The 24,904-nt window shown below is 36.7% G+C and overlaps 1 protein-coding gene across 2 annotated transcripts; it reads left to right on the forward strand.

The window, feature by feature from the left end:
• Nucleotides 1-15,686: 15,686 nt before the first annotated feature.
• Nucleotides 15,687-24,565, forward strand: LOC125860568 (uncharacterized). 2 transcript variants are annotated; one of them, XM_049540551.1, is made up of 6 exons: nucleotides 15,687-15,764; nucleotides 16,484-16,991; nucleotides 20,732-21,042; nucleotides 21,131-21,187; nucleotides 22,799-23,262; nucleotides 23,877-24,565. In XM_049540551.1, the coding sequence occupies exons 2-6, from the start codon at nucleotides 16,570-16,572 to the stop codon at nucleotides 24,189-24,191; spliced, it is 1,569 nt and encodes a 522-aa protein (XP_049396508.1). In that variant the 5' UTR covers nucleotides 15,687-15,764; nucleotides 16,484-16,569; the 3' UTR covers nucleotides 24,192-24,565. The 2 variants fall into 2 exon arrangements, with proteins under 2 accessions (XP_049396508.1, XP_049396509.1); XM_049540552.1 differs by having other exon boundaries at nucleotides 22,808-23,262.
• The last annotated feature ends 339 nt before the right edge of the window (nucleotides 24,566-24,904 follow it).

The raw sequence follows: 24,904 nt of genomic DNA on the forward strand, positions 1-24,904 counted from the left end.
GCAATCTCAGCTTTTAAATTCGTCACCTCGGAGGCCTCCTTATGTCTGCTCTCACAAGCAATGACTCTCATTGTCAAGGCATCAACAGAAGTCTGAAGGGGGGTAAGTGCTGCTAGTATGGCACTGTCAATCATCCCCGATATGGATCTCTCTAATCGGGTAGCTCTCACATCAGCTGAATAGGCCAACTTCCCTATCTTCAGGATCATGGTCTGAGTAGTCCAGCCAAGCTGGGAGGATGAGAAAGCACCTGGAGCCTCTGAGGAAGAGGAAGAAGGAGCAGGTATACCTGAGGGCTCGGAGGCTGGAGTAGGCGAAGGTGTCTCTGCTGGTAATGAGTCAATATTGACCTCTAGAGAAGTATCTGCTAGAGCTTCTCTCCTCTTATCAACCTCCTCTCGTGTGAAATAGGCCTCAATAAACCGGATGTCTGTGGAGGATGAAGGGATGACCTCTATATCATTCATAGGATCCCGGGGTACTCCGGCACGCCGGCATAACTCAGTGATCAAAACAGAAAATGGCAGAGAAGTAAGTCTCTACTTGGCTCTCATGGCTCTCTCTTGCGAAGTCAGCAGTCCTAGGTCGATTCGCCTCTTGGCCATGATAGAATCGAGGCAAGCCGCTTTAGGATGGAACATAATAGACTCACTCTAGGATGGCATGATAGTGCTGCTGATGAAGCCAAATCAGAACTGGGAGGCGATGTTCATGTCCCTCTTCTCAATGGGAGCTCCTGCATCCATCCACCTTGGGGTGGTGTCAGAAATCATCGGATCCAACCAACCCTTCAAATCATCCAGGGACTGAACAATTGGAAACCCTTGTAAGGGAGTGCAGAGTGCAGCGGTATACCTAATACAACATTAATATGCTCGCTTTGGCACTCCACCTCCTTGCCTCTGACTATGAACGATTTCAATGGTCGACACTCACTTGCCTTCTTCTTGTTTTTAGGCACTTACTCCCCATAGGCTATGTAGAAGTCCCTAACCCAAGACGGAATATAAGGTCTTAGGGGCCTTGTGAACTGTTCAAACCCATGGTATTGGAGCATGTCAAGCACATCAGGATGCTTGCCTTCTAAGCCCTCTAAGGATAGTAATTTCTCCTCTATGATGGTTCGTAAACCATCACCTTTCAATCTGTTTAACAGCCTCGATGGAGGAACTATAGGGAGTACAAAGGTGACTGGAGGTGCCTGAGCTGGCACTGATTCAGTAGTAGTTGGGATAGAAGCTGAGGAGGCTTCAGAGGGGGTAGGCTGAGATCTAGCCTGGTGTCTGCTAATGTGGTGAATCAAGAGCTCTTCATCTTCCGGTTCAGAAAAATCAGGCTCAATAGCTGCCCCTTTCTTAGCAATATGCTTCTTTCCTTTGCCTTTATCTCCTGGTGGGAGATTTTGCTTTCTTTTATGTGAAAGACGTGATCCTCCTTCATTTATCGTAATGCCCTTTGCCTTTTTTTGAGGTGGCTCAGTTAGTTGGTGCGTACCATATCTGAAAAAGATCGAGAAGAAACTCAAATGCAAGCACAAAAAAGTTATTGCAGACAAACTTACCGATCCAGTCGATGAGTCGCCAAACCTCTTTGGCGAGCTAAGTCGAGCTCGCTGAAGGGATTGGCTCAATAATTAAGGCAAATCGGCAATAGGAGAGTCCCTTAGACGAGCAAGGGTTTGTCCGCCGAAAGTTACAATGCATAAGGGTCTTAGGGGTGCAAATAAAGAGCGATAAAGAGTACTTTCGGCGAGTCACCGAGTCCCTTCGACTAACTCAAGTGTCTCATCGAAAGTTACAGACTCAAACCACGAACTTGACACAAAATTAAACGCGAGATGAAGAAAATAGGTGAATCGCCGAGTGATTTGGCGAGCTCGACTCAGCTCACTGAATGACCCAACGTGCCCATTTTCAACCCACCTTCTCGAATTCAACTCCGCAACCCTTGAAATTGAAATCAAAGCACGCACTAATGAAATTCAAACAAGACCCAGACTATCCGTCACCATGGAATACTCAGACTTCTCTCGGACTTGCCAAATTTGGCCATTCGACGATATTTGCTCTTAAGAGTGGTGTCACCCACTTTATTATTACGCATATTTTTGATATTTAGCACAAACGTGGGCTACTCAGACTTCACCCAATCAATTAATCAACACGCAATCACAATCTAACTCATTACAAAGCACAAAAGCTACAGGAATTTGACAATCAAACATTACAGGCAAAATTTTCAAGTTAAAATAGGCATTTCATCATTCTAATCTTATCAGAGAGGCCTAACACACATCAATACGATACTATTATTGCAAAAGAGTTCAAAATTTTCAACAATAAATTTGGGGTTCGGAAACCAACCTTAGATGCCGGTTAAATTTCGATTGAAAAGCTAGGCGGCAAAGTATTCCAACTCCGAGCACAAATCAATAAACTAAAATGCTAGAAAAACGCTAAAATAAAGAAAATACTACCTTAGTGTGAGTTTAGGAGATTTAAGAGCAAGGGAAATGGAAGAATTTCAAATTTGAAGTCTCTTGGCCATTATAAACCATTAAGTTTGCGCCTCTTCGGCGACGTTAGTCGCACTCGCCGATTCACTCGGTGATTCTCCAAGTGATCACTTGCCCTGCCGATTGCAAAAGTTCTTTCAGTTTCTTGGAGGTCAAGACGACGATCTGTATCGAGGTCGCTGACCTAGTCGACGACACGCCGAACTGCTTCGTAAGTCCGCGAAGTTTTATAGGCTCTGACTTAACCTTGAATTGAGCCAAACGATGGGTCAAGTTAGGCTCGCCGACCTCTTCGGCGATTCAGCGACTGACTATTTTCTCGCCAATCTGTATTTTTCACCACTTTCCTCATTCAAACCTGCACCACTAATACACCATTATTTATAAAAGCAAAATGAAGCATTTAAAACCTTGGGTTGCCTTCCAATAAGCGCCTTATTTAATGTCGTGGCACGACACAAGTCCTTATTCACTCCCCATTGGTTGGGTTGGTCCTAGTGTTACTAGGTAACCCCAATAAGTCGTTTGAGTAAATAGGAGGCACCGCATAACTCAGGAGTGTCCTGATCAGCTGGATCGATCTAGAGTAAGAACCAACCATTTGATTCAACACTTTAATACTCTCTTTCATCTCTTCCAACATTTGATCTTGTTCGGTGATCTTTTGGAGAATGATTTGGACTGTGTCCTCGACTCGATTGTTCTCCCGGTCTCTACACTGCTTCCTCTCGTGAGGAGGTATGTACCTTTATTGACTCTTGCACTGGTTTTCCACCGCTGTTATTTTGGTGGACAACTTGTTCAACTGAGTTACCAGTGCGGTTAACTCGAAGTCCCTCTTGACTTCTTGGCTCATCTCAGCCAAGTTTTCACCATTTCCCCCAGCCATGCTTAGCGTACCTACCTCCATCAACAAATTCAAAGGAAAACAAAACTAAACATAAAGTTAGTAAAGTACGACTACCAAAAGCAAAATTCATCTTAAACCAAAAACTTTCACATAGCACCACTCCCCGGCAGCGGCACCATTTTGATGTTTGTGTAACCAATACACAACTTCTGATGCAAGTGTATACGTCGTACAATAGGGTTGGGGTCGAGTCCCAAGGGAGTGGACGTGAGAATTAGTGGTTAAGGGCGAAAGCGCCCTAGCTAATCGTAGGACTTTGGCGAATGAAAACATAACAAATTTAAAAGGGTGACGCAAACGTCAAGTATCAAATGGGGGTTTGTAAGCAAGAAACGACTAAAACAGTGAAAATAAGGAAAAATACAAGTATGGAGATGGGATTCTTGGGATTTGATAGGAATACGGGATAGACTAAATCATTAGGTACATGCTTTTAATAGTAAATTCATTGAGTATTTGTGACTAGGATAGACTTTAAGGGGGATAAGGTCTCTCTCAAGCAACTTACCCCGTTTCAAATGCGTTCCTCTCGGACACCCACTTGCCACATGAAGAACAACCTACGCCTTAACCCACTCACTCTCTCGAGCTGAGTGTGTGGACATGGGACTAGGGTTCACTCTCTCGAGCAGAACCTCATGTCGACCCACTCACACTGGCCATCAATTTAGTGGTCGTATTTTTACGACCTCTCTCTCGAGCAAGCTGAAAACACATAAATGAACTTGTATTTTCAACTCCAAATTCATTAAATTCATCCACAACACTAAACGAAATCACATTTAAACTACAAATAGACTATCAGCAAGCAAGACCCAATAACTAATCTAACCCATATTCACAAAATCACACCCCAAGAATTGTGGTTTTAGCTACGCATGTAAAAGAGATAAAGACGTATACCAATATCAATTTCCATCAATAGGTATGCAAGATTAAGTCTTAAAACACACAAAGAGTGGAGAATCCAGGAGACCCAAGTCCAATTCCCTGAATTTAAAACCCTTTGAAAGCTCTAAGTTCTTCAAATTCCTCTCTAAAACTTAGAGAGAATATCTCCAAAAACTCTGTCTAAAACTTAATAATCTAAAAACTAGATAAAATAAGGTAAAATTCACTTCTAAGAATAAAAACTGAACTAGTATTTATAGTTTTCAGAACATGTGCTCCGAAAGATCTTTCGGTGATGTTAGTGGGAATCGCCGATGCATTCTGCGATCTGTTTTGGTCTACTTCGTCGCCTTTCATTAGTTCCCTTCAACATATGTGTGTCCTGGACAATTGGGCGATGTAGCACTACTTCGCGGAGTCGCTTGGTGATACGCTTACTGCTCCTTTTCACCGTCGATTTGCTCCTTTCCTTCAGGTCTAACCACACTGGAATAAAAGGCAAATATGCAATCTATTGGCGATTCTCCGAATGGGTTCGTTGATTCGCAGATCTTCATTTCTTTGTTCTTTTAGATTCTTTTGCTCTTTTTTGCTCGATAGTGTCCATGCTTTCTCTCAACTTTCAAATACCTGAAACTTAAAGGTTTTCATCAGATATCGAGATAAAACATGCATTTGAGGACACTAATTTCTTCGAAATATAGCCCTAAATGAGTCCACATCATGGACTCATCAACAACAAAATTCGTCTTAAACCAAAAACTTTTCCGTAGCACCACTCCCCGACAGCGGCGCCATTACAAGCATTGAAAAGACCTTTTTGATCTTGAGAAAACTGAAACAAATGTCAATTGGAAAATAAGGGCAAACCTATGGGTGAAAGCATGCATTGTTTTCATCTTTGTGAGTGTTAGCGTTGCATCTGATTCCTGAACATTATATGATTAAGTCATTATGAACGATTATGGAATCATTTTTTCTGTGTGGGCAGTCAAACACTTTAGTTGAGCTTGAACTTGCATTTGAGCCAAGTATTGTGAACATTAGATTCTTTGATATTGGTGAGTCACTACTTGAATCTTTGAGTGCACAATTGATCTTTGCATAAGTAAATTGAGTCTTGTTGTGTGCATTCATGATCGAGTCTTGTGCAGCACTGTTCAAGACACCCTTTTTGAACGACTGAACCTGAGTTTGCTTGAGGACAAGCAAAAGTTTAAATTGGGGGTGTTGAAGAGTCCACAAATTGAACTCAATTAGGGCTATATTTTAATAGAAATTGTGTCCTCAAATGCTTATTTTACCTCAATATCTAATGAAAACCCTTAAGTTTTAGGTATTTGAAGTTTGAAGGAAAGCATGGACATTACGTCGCAAAAAGGAACGAAAAGGATGAAAAGAACGAAGAAATGAAGGCATGAGGATTGCTATTTTAATGTTTGCGTAATCAAGACACGACTTCTGATGCAAGTGTCTAGGATCGTACAATAGTTTTGTAACCCAACCAAGGGTTGGGATCGTTCCCAAGAGAGTGGTTTTGAGAATTAATAGATAAATAAAATTTAGTTTTAACTAGTCGTAGCTAAAGACATTAACGATTAAAAACACTGTAAATTAAAGGGGGACACAAGAGTGTCAATTAACAATGGGGGCTTTTTGTCATTAGTAAGTAAAAAAAGCAAAATAAACAAGAGTTTCTAAGTTTGAGAGGGTTTTGAAGACTTGAAGTTCCAAAGGTTTTCATCTTCAAGATTTGGAGTTGGGTCTCTTAGATTCTTCAATTTTGGCTTGTATCAAGACTTAAATCTTCATACTCAGTTGAATGCAAGCTCAATTTGGTATAAATTTCTATCTCTTATACATGTGTGGCTAAAAACCCCAATTCTTGGGGTGTAATTTAGCGAATATGAGTTAAGATAATTGTTGGGTCTTGCTTGTTGATAGTTTAATTGTGATTTCGTTTAGTAGTTGTGGATGAAATTAATGAATTTGTAGTTGAAAATATAAGTTTATTTATGTGTTTTCGGCTTGCTCAAGAGAGAGGTCGTAAAACTAAGACAACTAAATTGATGGCGAGTGCGAGTGGGTCGACATGAGGTTCAACTCGAGAGAGTGAACCCTAGTCCCATGTCCACACACTCAACTCGAGAGAGTGAGTGGGTTAAGGCATAGGCTGGTCTTCATGCGGCAAGTGGGTGTCCGAGAGGAACACATTTGAAACGGGGTAAGTTACTCGAGAGAGAGCTTATCCCCCTTAAAGTCTAACCTAGTCACAATTATTCTATGAATCTTCTATCGAAAGCATGTACCCAATCATCTAGCTTAACCTGTATTCCCATCACATCCCAAGGATCCTCTCTTATTACTTAGGAACCCTTATTTATTTTGCTCTTTTTACTTACTAGTGACAACTCTCCCCACCATTGTTAATTGACACTCTTGTGTCCCCCTTTAATTTACAATGTTTTTAATTGTTAATGTCTTTAGCTACGACTAGTTAGAACTAAATTTTATTTTTCTATTAATTCTCAAAACCACTCTATTGGGAACGATCCCAACCCTTGGTTGGGTTACTAAACTATTATACGATCGTAGACACTTGCATCGAAAGTTGTGTCTTGATTACGCAAACATAAAAATGTTGATGAGTCCACAAATTACACTCATTTAGGGCTATATTTTAATAGAAATTGTGTCCTCAAATGCTTATTTTATCTCAATATCTGATGAAAACCCTTAAGTTTCAGGTATTTGAAGTTTGAAGGACAACAGGGACACTACGTCGCAAAAAGGAACGAAAGGGTTGAAAAGAATGAATAAATGAAGGCATGAGGATCGCTGAGTCCACTTGGCGAGCCGCCGAAGGGTCCTACTTCGCCTTTTGTTCCACTGTGCTGAGCCCTGAAGGAAAGGATCAAGTCGCCAGAAAAAGGGAGCAATCGACGAATCACCGAGAAGCTCCGCGAAGTAGTACCATGTCGCCCAATGACATAGAGCACGATGATGCTGAAGGCTGGTGCAAGACGGCGATGAACTACACTAAAGGGCGAATCGCTGAGTTGATCGACGATTTCGACTAACAACGCCGAATGATCCGCTGCAACACAAATCTATGAAAACTATAAATACTAGTTAGAGTTGTAGTTTTAGGTGTGGAACAATTATTATAATTTTCATATAGAATAGTACTTTTTGATATTTTTTCTCTAAGTTTGAGAGGGTTTTGAAGACTTGAAGTTCCAAAGGTTTTCATCTTCAAGATTTGGAGTTGGGTCTCTTAGATTCTTCAATTTTGGCATGTATCAAGACTTAAGTCTTCATACCTAGTTGAATGCAAGCTCAATTTGGTATAAATTTCTATCTCTTATACATGTGTGGCTAAAAAACCCAATTCTTGGGGTGTGATTTAGCGAATATGAGTTAAGATAATTATTGGGTCTTGCTTGTTGATAGTTTAGTCGTAGTTTGATTGTGATTTCGTTTAGTAGTTGTGGATGAAAGTAATGAATTTGTAGTTGCAAATACAAGTTTATTTATGTGTTTTCGGCTTGCTCGAGAGAGAGGTCGTAAAACTAAGACAACTAAATTGATGGCTAGTGCGAGTGGGTCAACATGAGGTTCAGCTCGAGAGAGTGAACCTTGGTCCCATGTCCACACACTCAGCTCAAGAGAGTGAGTGGGTTAAGGCATAGGCTGGTCTTCATACGGCAAGTGGGTGTTCGAGAGGAACCCATTTGAAACGGGGTAAGTTTCTCAAGAGAGATCTTATCCCCCTTAAAGTCTAGCATAGTCACAATTATTCTATGAATCTTGTATCGAAAGAACGTACCCAATCATCTAACTTAACCCGTATTCCCGTCACATCCCAAGGATCCCCTCTCATTACTTAGTAACCCTTGTTTATTTTGTTGTTTTTACTTACTAGTGACAAACCCTCCCCTTCCCTCCATCGTTAATTGACACTCTTGTGTCCCCCTTTAATTTACAATGTTTTTAATTGTTAATGTCTTTAGCTACGATTAGTTAGAACTATATTTCATTTTTCTATTAAATTTCAAAATCACTCTCTTGGGAACGATTCCAACCCTTGGTTGGGTTACTAAACTATTGTACGATCGTAGACACTTGCATCGGAAGTTGTGTCTTAATTACGCAAACATCAGTACTTAAGTTGTCGAATGGAATGTGACGCTAATCTATAAATAGGTAGACTGGGGATAAAAATTTACTACTTGTCATGAGATCTTAGGGTTAGGGTTTTGCCCTGATTTTCTTGCCTTATTTGAAATTTATTTTTCTCTTGAAGGAAAATCAAAGTATTACCATAAATTCTTTAACTTTCCTGAAAAGAAAATATAATTTTCTTTCATATTTGGTTTATTCTTTCCTTAGGGGAAAATTTTGGAGATTTACAAATTGAAGATCTCTATTCTCATAACACAACATAATAGCATCTACAATGTAGTCGATAAGGAATTTTGTTTATGGGAAGATTTTTCTCTCAACAATTTTAATACTTTCTTTTCATTAGTTTTTGTCACCGTATAATAATATGATGTTTATAGTATAAGTTTTTGTCAGCTAATTTATCACCGTCTTGATTTGCAATTGTAAGCTTCTGCATAACGCCTTAATCACTTTCGAACCCAACACTTAGTGGGTGAGTGTTTCTCAATTTTATCTTGTGGTCGTAAGTTAGTATAGTATGTGAGAAATTATATTGATATCTATGTTTAGTACTAGATACTAAGCTTGAATTTTGAGACAAGTGTCGTCAGAAAAAGGATGACAACATGAGGGTGATGATGTTAGTTTTGAGATCTAATTTAGTAGATTTGACATAAAGTTGGTGAGGAGTTAAGGTGTTAGTTTGCAACGAATGTGAGTGGTACAAGAGTGGTATTCCGACTCTTAAATGAGAGCAATAAGGTGTCGCTAAGTCATTAGATTAACAAGAGCAATAAGAGTTATACCCGAGATTGTATGTGATCATATGAGACTTTTATTAAGTTTATGATTTTCTATGTATGCCTAGATAGTATATTTGGGTTGTCACTATGGAATAGGCTAATGTAAGCACTCTTTATTACCCTTAAGAGTTTGGTCGAATGGAACATATATAGTCAATGATGAGCCTCCTAAATATAATTCAAGTTCCTCCTAATCGGTAGATATAAACTCAGAAGCACAATATTAGTGGGCTAAGAAGGGTAAGTTAGACTATTAAAAGTTAGATTAAACGGCATTATAAGACAATGCGGGTAACGATTACAGAAAGACTTCTATAGAAATGGAAAAAGGTTAAGATAAGCATCTAATAAAGAAGTCCCAAAAGGAATCTTAGTACATGCACATGAAAGTCAGTAGCCTTGAGATTTACATTTCCTGAGTATTAGAGTAAAGCGACTATAGACTAGTTTTGAAAAGATAGATCAATAGCTTTATAGTATCGGCTTCAAACCTAAGGGGAAAATGATAAGGTGAGGAACCATGTCAAGTGTTAAGAATCAGATAGTTTTGTGTTAAAAAGAGTTAATATATCAATCAATTTATACTCTAGTGTACTCATCAAAGTTCCGTCATTATAACATTTGATTGACACCTCTAATATCATAATTGTGTCCATGAACTATGCTCATACAATTCAAATAGATCCACATCTATGCTCAGTTCCCAGAATATGAGGTGAATACTTTATCCCATTGATCTCAACCTTACTTCATAAAGTTATGAATATCAGCTTCATGATATGAATATATTCATATAAGCACTCATGTCTCATAGTATGTTCAATCTCACAAATTCATGATTTACCTTAAATGGATAACAAAATAATGTTCTGTCATGCTTAGTCTTATACCAGATTTCTAGAAAGAATCGTGCTTATGATCTTTCGCTCTAAGCTCTCTCATTGGTCCTTTTTCAATTATGATAGTGATGTTGATGATAATAGTTGAGTAATGATAGATGAGAGAGATTTGATGCTCCTATTGTGATTCTTAGAAAGTTTATGTCATGTCGTGTAATCTTGAAATCTTATGCGAGCTTCGTGTCAAGCGTGCTTTAGTCCAATTTCAAAATTCTTAGTATGAATCAATTCCATCTTTATTAGTAGGCAAGTTTAGAAGTCATAAAGATAGTAAGAGTAACTTCTTTCCCTTCCATGCTCAACTTAACCTTCATTAGAGGATGAATGATCCCGGGGAGGGGGGGGGGGAGATATTGTAACACCCAAAAACATTCTATGTTAAGCCCGAACAATTCTTCATTTGTGTATAAGGTAGTATCGGGTGATTTTTAAATTGTTCTTAAGTTTTAAGGTCGATTCTTTAGTCTGAATATATATTTGGACATGAATTAAGGTCGCAAGAATTCCCTAGCACGAAGTTGAGTTGAAAGTTTACTTACCGATTAAGTTTCGATATAAGATTCTACATAGGTCAACTTCAAACGATCATATCTATCAACACATAATAAATTAGGTGGCTTATTACCTATCAATTAAATCATCTATATATTCAATTAAAGTGAATGAACATGAAAGTAAAATTTATCCATCGTCCACAAGATTAATAAATATAGGTATGCTCGAGAGCATATTGTAAACGTGACAAATGTAGATCATATTTCTTCTACTTGTTTGAAGTTTGTAGAATTAGATAGTTTAATTTTATGAATAGTTTCATCTTAATTAGATGATTTTTTAAAAATAAATAAATATTTAATAATTTAAGTTTATGTCAAATCTGATGATACGCTTTGGCGATGTTACCTACCAAATAAAAGGCCTACTAGGTCATCGAAATCGCTTAGGTCAGTAAGGACTCACTCACTCATCTACTCCTTATCGATTTAATAATTTCTTCTATCTACTTAATTAATTTAATTATGTACTAGTACTAGATATATTTATCACCTTTCCAGGTTCCCCATCCACACCTGGTCGAGCTTTCTACAAAAAAAGCGATGCAAGAACGTATTCCTTTATCTAAGCTTCTTCCCTGTGCATTAGCTCCCCCCCATAGTAGATGGTTCAGCCACGCCCGGTGCCACGAAATGATTGAGAACTATGACGGGGTTGAAATGCATTTTCTTCTTAGTATTCAATAAGTATTGCATGACAGAATAATTCAAGGAAGGGCGGACTGTGGGGAGGGTCCTTTTTTACATTTCGCCGAAAAACTTTTTCAAGAGTCGAGGATCACAAAATACTTTAATGAATACCATTAGTTTTACTTTTACCATTTTTTTCTTTTATGTTAAAGTGTACGATTTGAAATGAATCTCAACCATAAATTATTTTATGATCAACATGACATTAATCTATTAGGCCATTGAAAGTAACTTGAGGGAACAATACTAACTGGATATTTTTCCGTACTCTTGACTCAAGTACTGAAAGTCAATTTTTTGGGTTCAATTCCTACGGACCCATCTACGGGTCGTAGAAACTTCTATGGGTCACAGTTTGGGTCCGTAGGATGAGATTTTTATCCTTAAAACTTCAATATGAATTCCACTGATGGAATCTAAGGTCCGTAGATCAAACCACGAATCGTAGATGACCCCATAGAAGGTTTTCGATAGATTTTTAAGTGGTGTTTCTTTTGTCTTTTCCCACTTTTCCTAAGCCCAAGCCATGCAGATTTTACTTCAATTAAGGGAATATATTCCACCAAGTACTCATTTTTCTTTTAATTCTACGCTCTCAACTTTCCAACTCAAAAAGAAAATCGCAAGGAAGACTATTGTTTTATTCAACCATATTACATACTTGGACATTGAATGTACTGATTTCATTCTATCTCCATCATTTCATGATGCAGATGCAAGTACTTAGGATCATCAACAGGCATTTTGTTGATATCACATCATCTACTCGTAAGCTTCTGTTGGGACCTCCTTCCTTTTTTAGGACTCCATTTTTATTGTTATATAGTAGTAGGGTTTTGAGGTATCGTGAGTCTTGTCCCAACACCAAATCCTTAGATAGTAGAGACTTTATGGACAAGAAGAGTTAAACGGTCTCCAATATTTTCTCAGATATTATGTTAAACAGTTACTATTTATATTAAGTATTTTTAGATGTTGTTTTAGAAGATCTTTAAATGTTTTAAATGATCATCTATTAAAGCTTCCACGTATCATATTGATTCATATGTACCATACTTAACTAGGACAAGGATTCGCTTGGGACCAACAATAGCTCTAAGTACTGGCCATGTCCAAGATGTAGGCTCAGGGTGTGACATCAGTGATACAAGTATCACATTTATCAATCATAAGTTCCAAAACAGGCACTCACAAGTTCATAAATGGTAATGATGTGCAATGCAATGAAATTTCAAATATAGTAATGCATTTCTATCATATGATATACATTCACTAAGACTTAGGACGGAACCCATGGAGGACACACACGGTCCATATATCCGCGAAAACTATTTTCCATGGATATAATCATTATTCGTTGGAACCATTTTCCATTACCATCTTCACAATTGATCTTATCACAGTATTTCAGAACCAATGCAAATAGGCATATTCACATAAAATAATGAGGAGATGACATTTTCTATATCAATACACAATCCACAACAACAAAATTATGATACATCATCAATAATAAGTCAATATAACCTTTCAAATTATTCACAACACATCCCACACCAACATATCATCTAGTTGCCTTTTATTACCCCTTTTCATAAGATGAATCATTCAATATGAACAAGTCAAATCCATAACCAAATCTCATTACTCCCTAACACATACAATAAGGAAATACAAGATTCTATATACTTAACAAAAGTCAAGAAGTCCACTTGCCTCAATTAATCAAACAATCACTTTCAAACTTGAGTTTTTCCTTTCCATTGGATTTCCAAATCAACAAAATTTTATCAAATAAGTAATCGATTTTGAAACTAACAACACCCATATCAATAATTTTGAAAAACAGGGTGGCATTGACCCAACACCCATTTTAAAAAATGAAGAGTAAATCTGAAAAATTGTATAAAAATTTGTTACCAGAAGATTTGGAAATCAACGGTGGAAACTAAATCGAAAACAAAGTAAATTGAACCTTGAATCATCATTTTTCATGATGGGGTGAGTCCTTGGAAAATCCCGCCAATTACAATTCAAAAGCAAGATTTGAAGGTTTAAATTCATAAAGAATTATTGGGATGAGAAGATTTAGTATCAAAAGTAGTTACCCAATTGTTTTATCATTAAAAACACCTTGAAATCGCCTTAGACCGAGCTTCTAGGGTTCATCAATAGAGGAATTCTATACTAGCTTGCATTATTTTAAAGATGCTTGCCTTCCGAGTTTGTTCCTTACGAGCTATAACGTGTGCCTTGATAAAATCATGACAAAAGAGTCAATTGAGTTTTTAGGTATCAAGAAGTACCATGTTAAGGCCCTTTTGCTCAACAATTTGCCAAACGTTTTTATTGAAATCAATTAGATTTAATTTGATGTCAAGTCATTTCCCTTAAAAACAACTGCATATGTTGATATGTTCATACTTAGGATATCCAATATCTTGAAATTTTCAGGAACAATCATCGGCGCCGCACTTGACTTATATGACTATTGAATATACTTCTAATTAGAATTTGATCTCTTGAGAACTGGAGGTGCAATCGAAATCTAGTCAATCAAAGAATGAATTTCCTTTTAACACTTCAATAATTCAGCTTAAAAGAGTCTTATTGATACATTACCATTCTTAGTCTCGCTTCTAGAAACACCGATTTCCCCATTTTCATATCGTATATTTGTGTCTGAAGCATTTGAAACAATAAATGAGGTTCCTCGGATCAAGGACTTATTAAGAAACTTTGGTGTGCTCAAATTTGTGTTTTCTGTGACTCGCATTTAAAATGAGTCATTTTTCAATCTTCCTTGAGAAGTTGACTCATTATTTTCCTTATTGCTCCACCAAGATCCTTACTGCTTCCTCCAAACCGCAACTCATATCATCCTCGTCATCAGGGATCTGACTCTTTGTAGTTTGATTATTCTCTCTGTGAGGAGTTACAGTTCCTTCCTCATGAGGGGTTCGAGCCTCAATTGAAAGTTTCTCGTTTTAATTGTGTGGAACTTGATCATTTTTCAGATGCCCTATTTATTGTTTCGATTGAAATTGAATTGTTCTCCGCCTTCGTTACCATTTATAACTGTAAAAGATATATTCTATTGTACGAAATTAATAGGTGAGCAAGAGAATAAATGTCACAACAACACCACAATTTTCTAATCTCCACGGTGGATGTTAAATTATTTATCCTTAAAATGATGTAGTTGAATTTGTTTATGTTGTTAAAGGACATGTAGGTTAAGTTGACCATATACTAAGATTATAACGAAGTTACTTGCCAGAAATAAATAATAAACAAGTAAATAATCAATGAAAATTAACATAAGAAATGGAATTAACTTGAGCTTCGATACAATTGTCTGGCAATGCCACCAAAAAAATAATATTGAGCACTTTGCCAATTAAAACTTGAGAATGAAGTATACAAAACTTCACAATGAAATCCTTGTGAATCACTGGAATCCAATCTCTTCAACAAAAAAGTAACGAACTAATTATAGCTAAGCTACATGGAATAAGATCCGTAAATCAGGCCCTCATAAAATTCATTTATTACACATTATTATAGTCAAGTAATGATTGACGAGGACCTCAAGATCTTTTGTAATGGCTTACTCCTCAAATGCAACTAATCATGACTTTGGAGTTGGACAGGTTCTTGTCAAAATATCGATTATCAATGTCAACACATCGAACCTGTTGAAGTGGTTTCTTACCAAAAAAACTTAACACAACTATAACTGATTCGCGCCTAATTTGACTCATTTACTACATTTTTACTTTCTAATTCGTTGAATTGTCATATTTGAAATTAACCCTATATAATAGAGTGAGACTAGGTTGAAATTTTTTGTTGACCAAACGTAACCACATAATTTCACCAACATCAAAACTTGTTAATATAACTAAAAATACTCATAAAATTAATTAACAAAAATATAATATATCAAAAAAGAATCATGAATATTTTTTACATTAATGATAAATAGCTAAAAATAATCATTACAAAGAAATTAAAATAACAGGGGTAAACGTAATATCACAAATCATATAATATGTTTCGTATTACGAGGTAAGCATATAATATCATAAATCACAAAAAATATTAGTATTATAAAAGTCAAATTTAAATTTTTCGACATAACATTAACATTAACGTGCTTAAGACCACAAAAGCAGGAATCGTGTGTGAATAAAATAGTTGTATGCACTCGTTAGGTTTTTTATAAACATAACGTCCACTTTTTCCTTTTCTCTTTTCAATTTATTTATTTCTGTAAGCACATTGTCGCCGCCGAACCAGCCCCTGTTTACACTCCCTTCACTTCATTCACTGGTAAACTATGTATTCTCTTCATTATACCTTAAATTTTCTCTACTTTCTTGTTACGTTACCTTAGCTTTGTATGTTGAACACAAGAATGTTTTTGTTGTTTTTTTCTTCTTGTTCTTGAATTTGCATTGCTTTTCATGCAAATTAAGATACTGTGTTGTTTTTACTTGAGTTGAGAAATTTTAGTTTTCCACAACTTTAAAGTTATATGGGTAACTTTGAAAAGAAAATAATTGATTATAGTTAGATGTTGTTGTTCTTTTAATTTGTGTGTTCAAGCTATACTTTGTGTAATTTACTAGATCAAGATTTGTATAATGCAGATATTTGTTGGTGTTTGATATAAGTATTAGAAATGACAGTTTTATATGTTAAGATGCAGAATGTTTTGTTAATTTCCAGCTTCCCCTGATTTTTTTTCATTTTATTCATGTGACTTGAGAGAGTTTTTATGGTCTTTTTCATGCAAGATCAAAAATTGAAGATTGAAATTATTTATTGGTTTTTTGTTATTGGCAAGTAATAATACTTAAGAAAAATTGTGATTTTCTTTTTGCGATTATTTTGCTGGGATTGGTAAATTCGACGGTTTCTTCCCATATTTTACCTTTAAATTGATATTCAACTATGAAGGGAAATAATTTAATTGGATTTTGCTTACTTTTATCAAATGTGTTTTGGTTGGCTTTCAATTCATATTTTTTGTGTGTGTGATGTTACAGATTTTGCGAAGATGGTTTAAAATTTTGGTTAAGACTTTCCTTTTTGATGGTGTGTGAGATGAGCTTAATTTGGTTGCATATGTGGAATGGCACCTACTCAACATAAAACAGAGACAGTTTTAGAAAGGAAACCAAAATCTTCTGTTAAGATTGCTGCTACTGGTAAAACGAACACTGTACCGTCTATTTCCGAGAGGAAAGATTTCAACTGTAGAAGTAACTACAGACATAACATTGTGCAAATAGAAAATACCTTGAGTGCACGAACTACTAAAGCTTCAAACAGTTCCATGGATGTAGCTGTCGATGTAACTGGGTTTGCAAGAAGCAGCGACATCAGATTAGCTACGAAGGCAGATCCCGATGAAACTGAATACTCAAGCTCATTTGTTGATTCTACATCCGAAAATGATAATGGTTCTAGTGACGCTGAAGTGGAGTCACGGTTCTATGATGATAGTGGTTTGTCATCTTCGTTTGATGGATTTAGCAGCTTGTTTCCAATAAGGTGAGTTTTTCTTGCTTGGGGCATGCTTTATTCTTATCTTTTAGCAAGGAAGATTTTTGATTTATTTTGTTTGTTTTTAGTCTAAATTTACTGGTTCCTCCTTTGACTGACCCTGTTAACAGTCTCAGTATTCTTTTCTTAACTGATTTCCAGTGTTAAATTATTAGATGCCCATTGGAATAAGAGGTGCAAGTACTAACATGGATTGTTCTGTTTCCTGAGATATTAACCGAAGTTGTTACCTGTTACTTGCCTAATCCTTTAAAAGAACTCTAAAAATAGAATTATATACTGATAACCATGAAATGTATTCTAAGTAAGAGTCTACTTTCCAAAATACCATCCAGGGTGGTAATTAAGAATGATAACCAAAGTGGTCATATCAACCATAATAGAACATTAGGTTTTAGTTGGTATGAGTTTTCCGATGCTCTGTCCAGTTCTCCTTGGTATGATATAGGTCCTGCCATTAGCCTAGAGCCCTAGTTTTTTTGGTCTTAAGTTCTATGCTTTTTTTTGCATTAGCCAAGATTGTCATTTCATGAAGATTCATCTTATGGAGTATAACATCTAATCATGAGCCGTTTACTTACCTAAAGAATAAAAAATTGAAGTGCCATTTGTCTTCTAAAATTGCTGATCTTATTAGATGAGAACACCTACATAATTTATTCCTTTTCTTTTTCTGTTTGAGTTCCCCGTGAACATTTATCAAAATGTAATGCATTCAACTAGTATCAGGAGCGTTATATCATTGTTCTTTCATTTTTCTTGGAGAATCAAGATATTTTAATGGCCTTTTAGCTAGTTTAGTTATATTGAGGTTGCAATTTTACTTTTTGTTCCCAACTAGGTTTTGAGCTAATTCAGTCATTTCTCTTATTCAATAAGATATTTTGGAGGACCTACCTTGAACATGATTAGTGCATATGCACCATAAGAGGGCTTAGACGAGAGGAGACAAAGAATTTTTGGGAGGATTTGGTCGAGGTTGTGAGGGGTATCCTGTGTACCGAGAAGCTTTTCATTAGAGGAGATTTCAATAAACACATCGGGACAACTTCAAGGTATTTATCCTACTTAGCCTATTTCTATTTGCCTTTGTGATGGATGTATAGACGCGGCATATCTAATGAGAGATGTCATGGTGTATGCTCTTTGTAGATTGTGTGTTGATCGATGAGACACATGACAAAGTTAACTATAGGTTGGACGTTTGGAGACATACCTTGGAGTATAAAGGGTTCAAATTAAGCATGATTAAGACAAAATACTTGGAGTGCAAGTTCAGTAACATAACTCATGTGACATAGTGGAAGTAAGGATTGAAACACAATCCATACCCAAAGAAGGAAGTTTCAAGTATCTGGAATCAATAATCGAAAGAAATGGGGAGATTGATAATGATGTTAAATATCGTATTGGTGTAGGGTGGATAGAATAGAAGCTCGCATCTGGTGTCTTGTATAATAAGAATGTGCCACCAAACCTTTTTTTTTTGAGACAAGGTAACTTAATGTGCCACCAAACCTTAAAGGTAAATATATAAAATGATGGTCAAACCAGCTATCTTGTATGAGGTGGAGTGTTGGTCGGTCAAAAACTCACATGTCAAGAAGATGAGAGTAGCAGAAATGAGGAGTTGAAATGAATGTGTGGGTATACTAAGGGTGATTGGATCAGGAACAAAGCTATTTGGGACAAATAGGGAGTGACCTCTGTGGTGGATAAGATGAGAGAGGAGATATTGAGATGGTATAGACATGTAAAGAGAAGATGCACATATATCACAATGAAAAGGAGTGAGAGATTGGCTATAGTGGGTGTAAGGAGAGGTAGAAGTATACCGAATAACTTTTGGGGGAGATGATTAGACAGAACATGGCTCACCTACAGCTTACCGAGGACATGACGCTAGATAGGTACGAATGTCGAGGATTAAGGTAGAAGTTTAGTAGGTGAGCCTTTGTCTAGTTCCATATTTTATTTTTAGTATCTTATCCTTTGATTTTAGTATTATCTGATTTCAGTTGCTTCAGCTATCATATTTTTTTGGCGTGCTAGTTCTCTTCTTCATTTTTTTTAAACTGGTAACATGTGTGTTCTATCTACAATTACAAAAATCCAACCATGCTTAGGACTACAGCTTCACAAGGAACCTATCATATCAACTAGTGATGCAGTCTCCTCTACATAGTTTTCTTTACACCAAAAATGAAACATAAGAATACAATTCATCTTGACTTTCTGCACAGGATTGCTTTTGTCTTAAATTTTTTTGTAGTTCCTCTCCTTCCAAATTGTCCACCATCTACAAGCTGGGACAAGTTTCCACCACTTCTTTTGTCTCACTGCACCACCTTATAGTTCCAGCACTTCAATAAATCACAGCTTGTTGCTGGCATAGACCATCTTAGTCTACCAAGTTCAAAAAAAGTTGCCACAATTGTCCAGTTATAGGACAATGTAGAAACAGATGGCTATTGTTTTCTCTGGCTGCACCACACATAAAATATTTAGAGCATACATGAAATCCCCTTTTTCTTAACTTTTCTTGAGTGAGACATGCTTCTCTTGCTACAAGCCAAGAAAAACATAAGATTTTGTAAGGGGTCTTAGTCTTCCAGATGAACCTCCATGGTCACCAGTCAAATTGTGCATTTTGTCTAATATGGTAGTTGTATGCAGATACTCCATCACTTCCAGATTTCCAGCACAACGTATCCTCAGATTCTTTGAAGCCTTGGAAAGATTCCAAGGTCTTGAACAAGACCACGACTCTTTCCAATTCCCAATCATGTAATAATCTTCTAAAAGTGATATTCCACCCATGTACTCAAAAAGCCTTGGAAAGATTCGTTGTTTTCAGCATGATTTCTTTGCTACTGTATTTGCTTCGCATACTTGTTTTTATATGTTTTACTTGAGCCGAGGGTCTATCGGAAACGACCTCTCTATCATAAGGTTGGGGTAAGGCTGAGTACACACCACCCTCCCTAGACCCCACTTGTGGGATTATACTGGATATGTTTTTGTTGTATAATTTTTCCTAAAACTCTTCAGTGTCCCTTCTCTAAACCTTCAGGGACAACTTTATAAAGTGGCGTTTGTATTACTTGTCTAATTTTTCTTGCAGGTCTATCTTGATCCTATGCCCCCAGGTTAAGAAATGAAGCAGGCTGTCCTCTTTTATTTCTTGGAGTTGGTTCCTGTTAACTATAGCTGGGACTTAACCTGAAGGAGTAACCTCATTTTTTCTGATTGAATTGAAGTACTGCAATGTACATCAACATTCCATAAAATAGGGAATGCTTGCATTAAATTTCTCGTGTAAATAATCTTATGATCTTTAAACCTCTTTGAACACGTCAATCACAGTGGTTTCTTAGCATTACTTGTCAAGCGCAAACACAATCAGCATTGGCATTTAGCTAACATCTGTTTCAGAGCTTGTTGTGTAGAGGCTTGTCAGGAGTCTCCTGAGATCTCAGTTTTTTTACATTTAGAGTCTTAAATTGTGTAAAAGAATTGCCTGGAGCTGTATAAGATGCAATCCATCTTGATGGGATGCAATTAGCTTTTGTTTACTGTTAAAATCCCTTTAGACACTTCTTTGTATGCATTTGAAGCTTAATTCTGATTGATTGAATTGATGGCCATACAGTAAGTAACTTCAGCAAGCCTGAGTTAAATACAGTTAAATACAGTCAAACAGTGTAAACACTGCTTACATATTTCAGGAAGAAAAAGTTGACTTCTCACTGGAGAGACTTTATACGTCCCATAATGTGGCGGTGTAAATGGGCAGAACTCAAGATGAAAGAGCTTCAGTTGCAGGAGGCAAAGTACAATAGGGAGATATCAGCACATGATAGGAAAAGACAGAGGGAGTTTGATCAAGCTTCTTTGGATGAGTCAGGCTCAAAATTGTTGCCATTTATTCATCCAAGGCACAGGAAAAAGGCCATGAAGAGGAGAAAGAGGAAGAGAGTTGAGCACAGAACAGATATTGCAACACACATGTCTACTCATAACCTTTTCTCTTATTTTGGTACGACTTTTTTTCTCATTCTTTTGAACGGGCACTGCTGTTTCTGGTTACCATGATAAATTTCAGTTTGGCATGTGACATCTTGCAGAAAATAAAAGGCTAGATTTGGATGCGACACCACCTGGAGATGATATTAGTAATGCAGGTACGTGTTAATGTTCATGTTTTCCCGTCATTATTCACCACTTTTTAGTACAGCTCCTTTAAAACTATCACGTTTGCACCATTTTCCCACTGGTTTCCTCTTTATAAAAGAGAGTTTCGACCACTGGGATTTCTTTTGCCTTCGGTTTGTGTTTTCACCCACCTAGGTCTCTTACCTGTCTTAAAATGTCCGCTTATCATTGAGAAAGAACCAAATAAAATCTTTTCTTTGTTTCCCCCTTTTGTTTAGTTTGTTGGACAAGGAAATAATAATTTTCTTAGGGGCACAGAAAATAAAATGCTGATACTTTTAACACACTCTTTTCTCTTAAATAATGTTTCCATCATTTTCCTGGAAAGATTATGTCTCATATTTCTCATAAGACAGCATATCTTAATCTCTTCCTACTTTATTTCTTGCAGTTCTTTTATATTCATTCATTTTGAAGCAACATACCACACCAAATTTGCTTTATAATTTTGTCAAAACCTGTGGCATGTTCCTTAAGTCTACATTTTACTCCAAATAGAGTAACATGCTTTGGAATAAGTGTCACCAACACAAGCATTGGCCATAGGAAATTGCACAACAAATATGTACCTATATTAATTTTTGTTATCACTGTTACCTAGAAAAGCTTTGCTGCCTGTCATTACGAAACTTCAATGACTTTCTGATGTGATTGTCTGATACAATTGAAGATCACTTTTAGTCATGGAATGCATGGTGCTCACTTACAACTCTCTTGCGTTTTCATTTTCTTACCAAGTAAAATTCACCTTACCCAAGATTTTGCACAGATCTAAACTGTGCCGCTTTCAAGCTTGAAGGTCATTATCTTGAGCCATCTAGTGCTTAACGGTTAACTTTTGACTAGTACTTATGGACCTTCTCACAGCCATGGTTTCTTGGCTGTGATATACCTTTCAATGCCACCTATTATGGCTTTTCCTCCTGCTCAAATTTAGTGAAATTCACACTTGAAAGCAATGACACAATATATCCAAATCAGTTCTAGGTCAGGTGTTTGGTGTGAACTTTGTTTGACAGGTTTCAGGTTCTAGAGTTTTAGAAGTGCAAATAATCAGTGCACCGCTGTGTCTGTCTGCTAGAACAAGCCTGTGTTCTGTCTTCTTTATCTATCCTTTCATCACATAAGGTATTATAGGTAGTTATGAAGTTAGAAAATGAGAGAAGTGAGGATAAAATTGTCAAGTTCACATTTGCCCAAGATTAAATTCAAAATTTTGAATAAAGACTTGAACAACTTCAGTACAGTTAATGCTCAAAATATATCAGTCATAGTGTTGCGATTTAAGTGTCTGTCCTTGTTTTAAGCGAAAAGTTGTGCAAACTCCCAAATTTTTAATTTCTGAGTCACAGATCCTTCCAATGGGGCAGGGGTTGCACACTTTTGCCTAGTTTTGCAGAACAAGTATAACCTTTGTCTCTAAATTAAACTTATTCTATATCCTTGTTCATTCTTTCACATTTATTCTATTCTCACACAAAGTTTGGCATATCTACTGACGACATTGATATGTTTACAAATCGTTTATGTGATATAACTTCACTAGGTGTTTCTTATTTTGATTTCTTTTTATGGCAAAGCATTGGCAGAACAGAAAACCAATGGTCAGGATGAATTTGGAATTGATGATGATTTGTCAATTCTCGTAAGCAGCAACAGTTATCTTGAGCAGATCCTTCGGAAAATTGAATTACTACATAGTCGGGTTCATAAGCTGAAAGACCAGCTTGATACAGTGATGACAAAAAATGCGATAAAGTTTTCTTCCTCTGAGAATTTAATGTCATTTGATGGACAGGCTAGCTCTATTCCTAGTCCTACATTCTCAGCATGCAATGGAGACACAACATCAGCTGGAGGTTTATATGCTACATCTCAGCATGTGGTAGATTATGATCTCGGAGATTTCATCATGCCTGACAGTGCAATGTCAAGCTATGGAGAGGCTATGTGTATTCCTGACATAATAGAAAGTACAGTAGGACTTTTGTCCTCTGTGGATGTCACGCAGCAGCAGGCGCAAGTTGGAGATTCAAGCGAAAGAGTAAGATCTTGTCCTTTCCCAGTGGAAAAAAGAGAATAATTATGGTTGCTATCTAACTAAGCTAGCTTACTGTATCTACCCACTCTGATGAGGGCCCTATGGCACTTAATCCTAGGACTAAAAAATGGGACTAGCTTTTGTATTTCATACTTGGCGCTTGGGATTTGTTCAATAGTATGATTACAAGAGATGTATTTTTGCATTCACATTTGGGATTGACTTAGTAGATGTGATTAGATGTTCTTAAAAAGTAGTATGTGGCCCTTATTTGTCAAGTATTTTCAAATTTGCAGTTAACAACTGTATATTTTGCTTATAGATGAATTAGGGGAACAGCAAGTGGTAAAACCAAGAAAATAAAATTAAGCTAAAATAAGGCTGCAATCGAGTGAGGGAGGGAGGTGGTTAGGGGATGGAAGATGTGGGAGGCCCTTAAATAAAAAATCAAAATGAGATCAATTCTCTTATCCCCATCTATGAACCAAAGGACAATAATTTTCTCAAATAAGCTAGTTGTCCCATCCATGTCCTCGGGTCTCTTCAATCATTTAAAGTCGTTTCAAGGCTGGTTGTTTTCAACTGCATTGACTGTTTTTATGTATTGTTAATTGCAGATTGTTGATAACATTCTCATACATAATGAAGTATCTGAAGTAGGAGGACACATTTTGGCGATTAATCATGATATATCCTTTGACAAGCATCAAGATGTGGGAAATAACGTGGAAGAAGAAAGCTTTAATCCAGCTCCCCCTGCATCAGAAGCTAATGCAGCAGGTAAAGCATCCACATCTCAGGATCAATCAACATTGAAATCGTGCTTAGCCTCGGAGATCCATTTTCCCAAAAACAAAAGAAAGAGAGGAGAGCGTAAAGCCAGTTCGGGTGGTTGGAATCGTAAGATGCCAGGTGAACCTGATAGCCAGTGACTATTATTTAAAATAGATGTTTTGACTTGATCAAACATTTTCAAGATATGCAACCTCATGATAAATGACCAGGACACGCTTGCCATGCAGCTGAACTGCTCAAGTAGGCTGCTCATTTGAGATCTTCTCGAGTTCCTTTTGCTTTTAATATGAGGAGGCCATAGTCAGTTAGAGCTGAAAATATCACCATTGGTAGTGTAACCTTGTAGCTGGATAGTGTATCTTTTATCCTTGGTATTACTTATGTACTGAGTAGCTGTTTTAGGCCTTGTGAAATTGAATGCCCTTTTCAATTCAATTATGCAAGTTAAAATTAGACAGCAATTTTGTTCCTATTAGTGTTTTTCAGAGACAGGCTTCATATCCTTTCAGAAATTATGTAGAATATTAGTGTTTCTTTTAATGCGGTAGCTAAATCCACTCTTTCAGATTTTCTTGGTTGCATCAGCATATTTGATTTTCACAAAATGCTTGTTGATGGAGAAATCATACCTGCTTGTTGAATAACAAATATAGGGTGTGTTTGGTATGAAGGAAAACATTTTCCGGAAAATGTTATTCAATGTTCTCATCTTTTGTTGGGTTAAATGTTTTGGAAAGTGTTTTTCAAATCAATTCATTTTCCTCAAATTTAAGGAAAATGACTTCCATTCAAAACTTAAGGAAAACATTTTCCAAATCTCTCTTCCAACTTCAAATTACAATTTTTTTTT

This window comes from Solanum stenotomum, chromosome 3 (genome assembly GCF_019186545.1).
Source record: "Solanum stenotomum isolate F172 chromosome 3, ASM1918654v1, whole genome shotgun sequence".
NCBI classification, from domain to species: Eukaryota; Viridiplantae; Streptophyta; class Magnoliopsida; order Solanales; family Solanaceae; genus Solanum; species Solanum stenotomum.

What these genes read in the sequence shown, in the direction of transcription:
- LOC125860568 (XM_049540551.1), top strand. Translation starts at nt 16,570, where the DNA reads ATGGCACCTACTCAACATAAAACAGAGACAGTTTTAGAAAGGAAACCA. An exon ending in AGATGATATTAGTAATGCAG is followed by an intron (nt 21,188 to 22,798) that starts GTACGTGTTAAT and finishes TTTATGGCAAAG; the next exon opens with CATTGGCAGAACAGAAAACC. An exon ending in TTGGAGATTCAAGCGAAAGA is followed by an intron (nt 23,263 to 23,876) that starts GTAAGATCTTGT and finishes TGTTAATTGCAG; the next exon opens with ATTGTTGATAACATTCTCAT.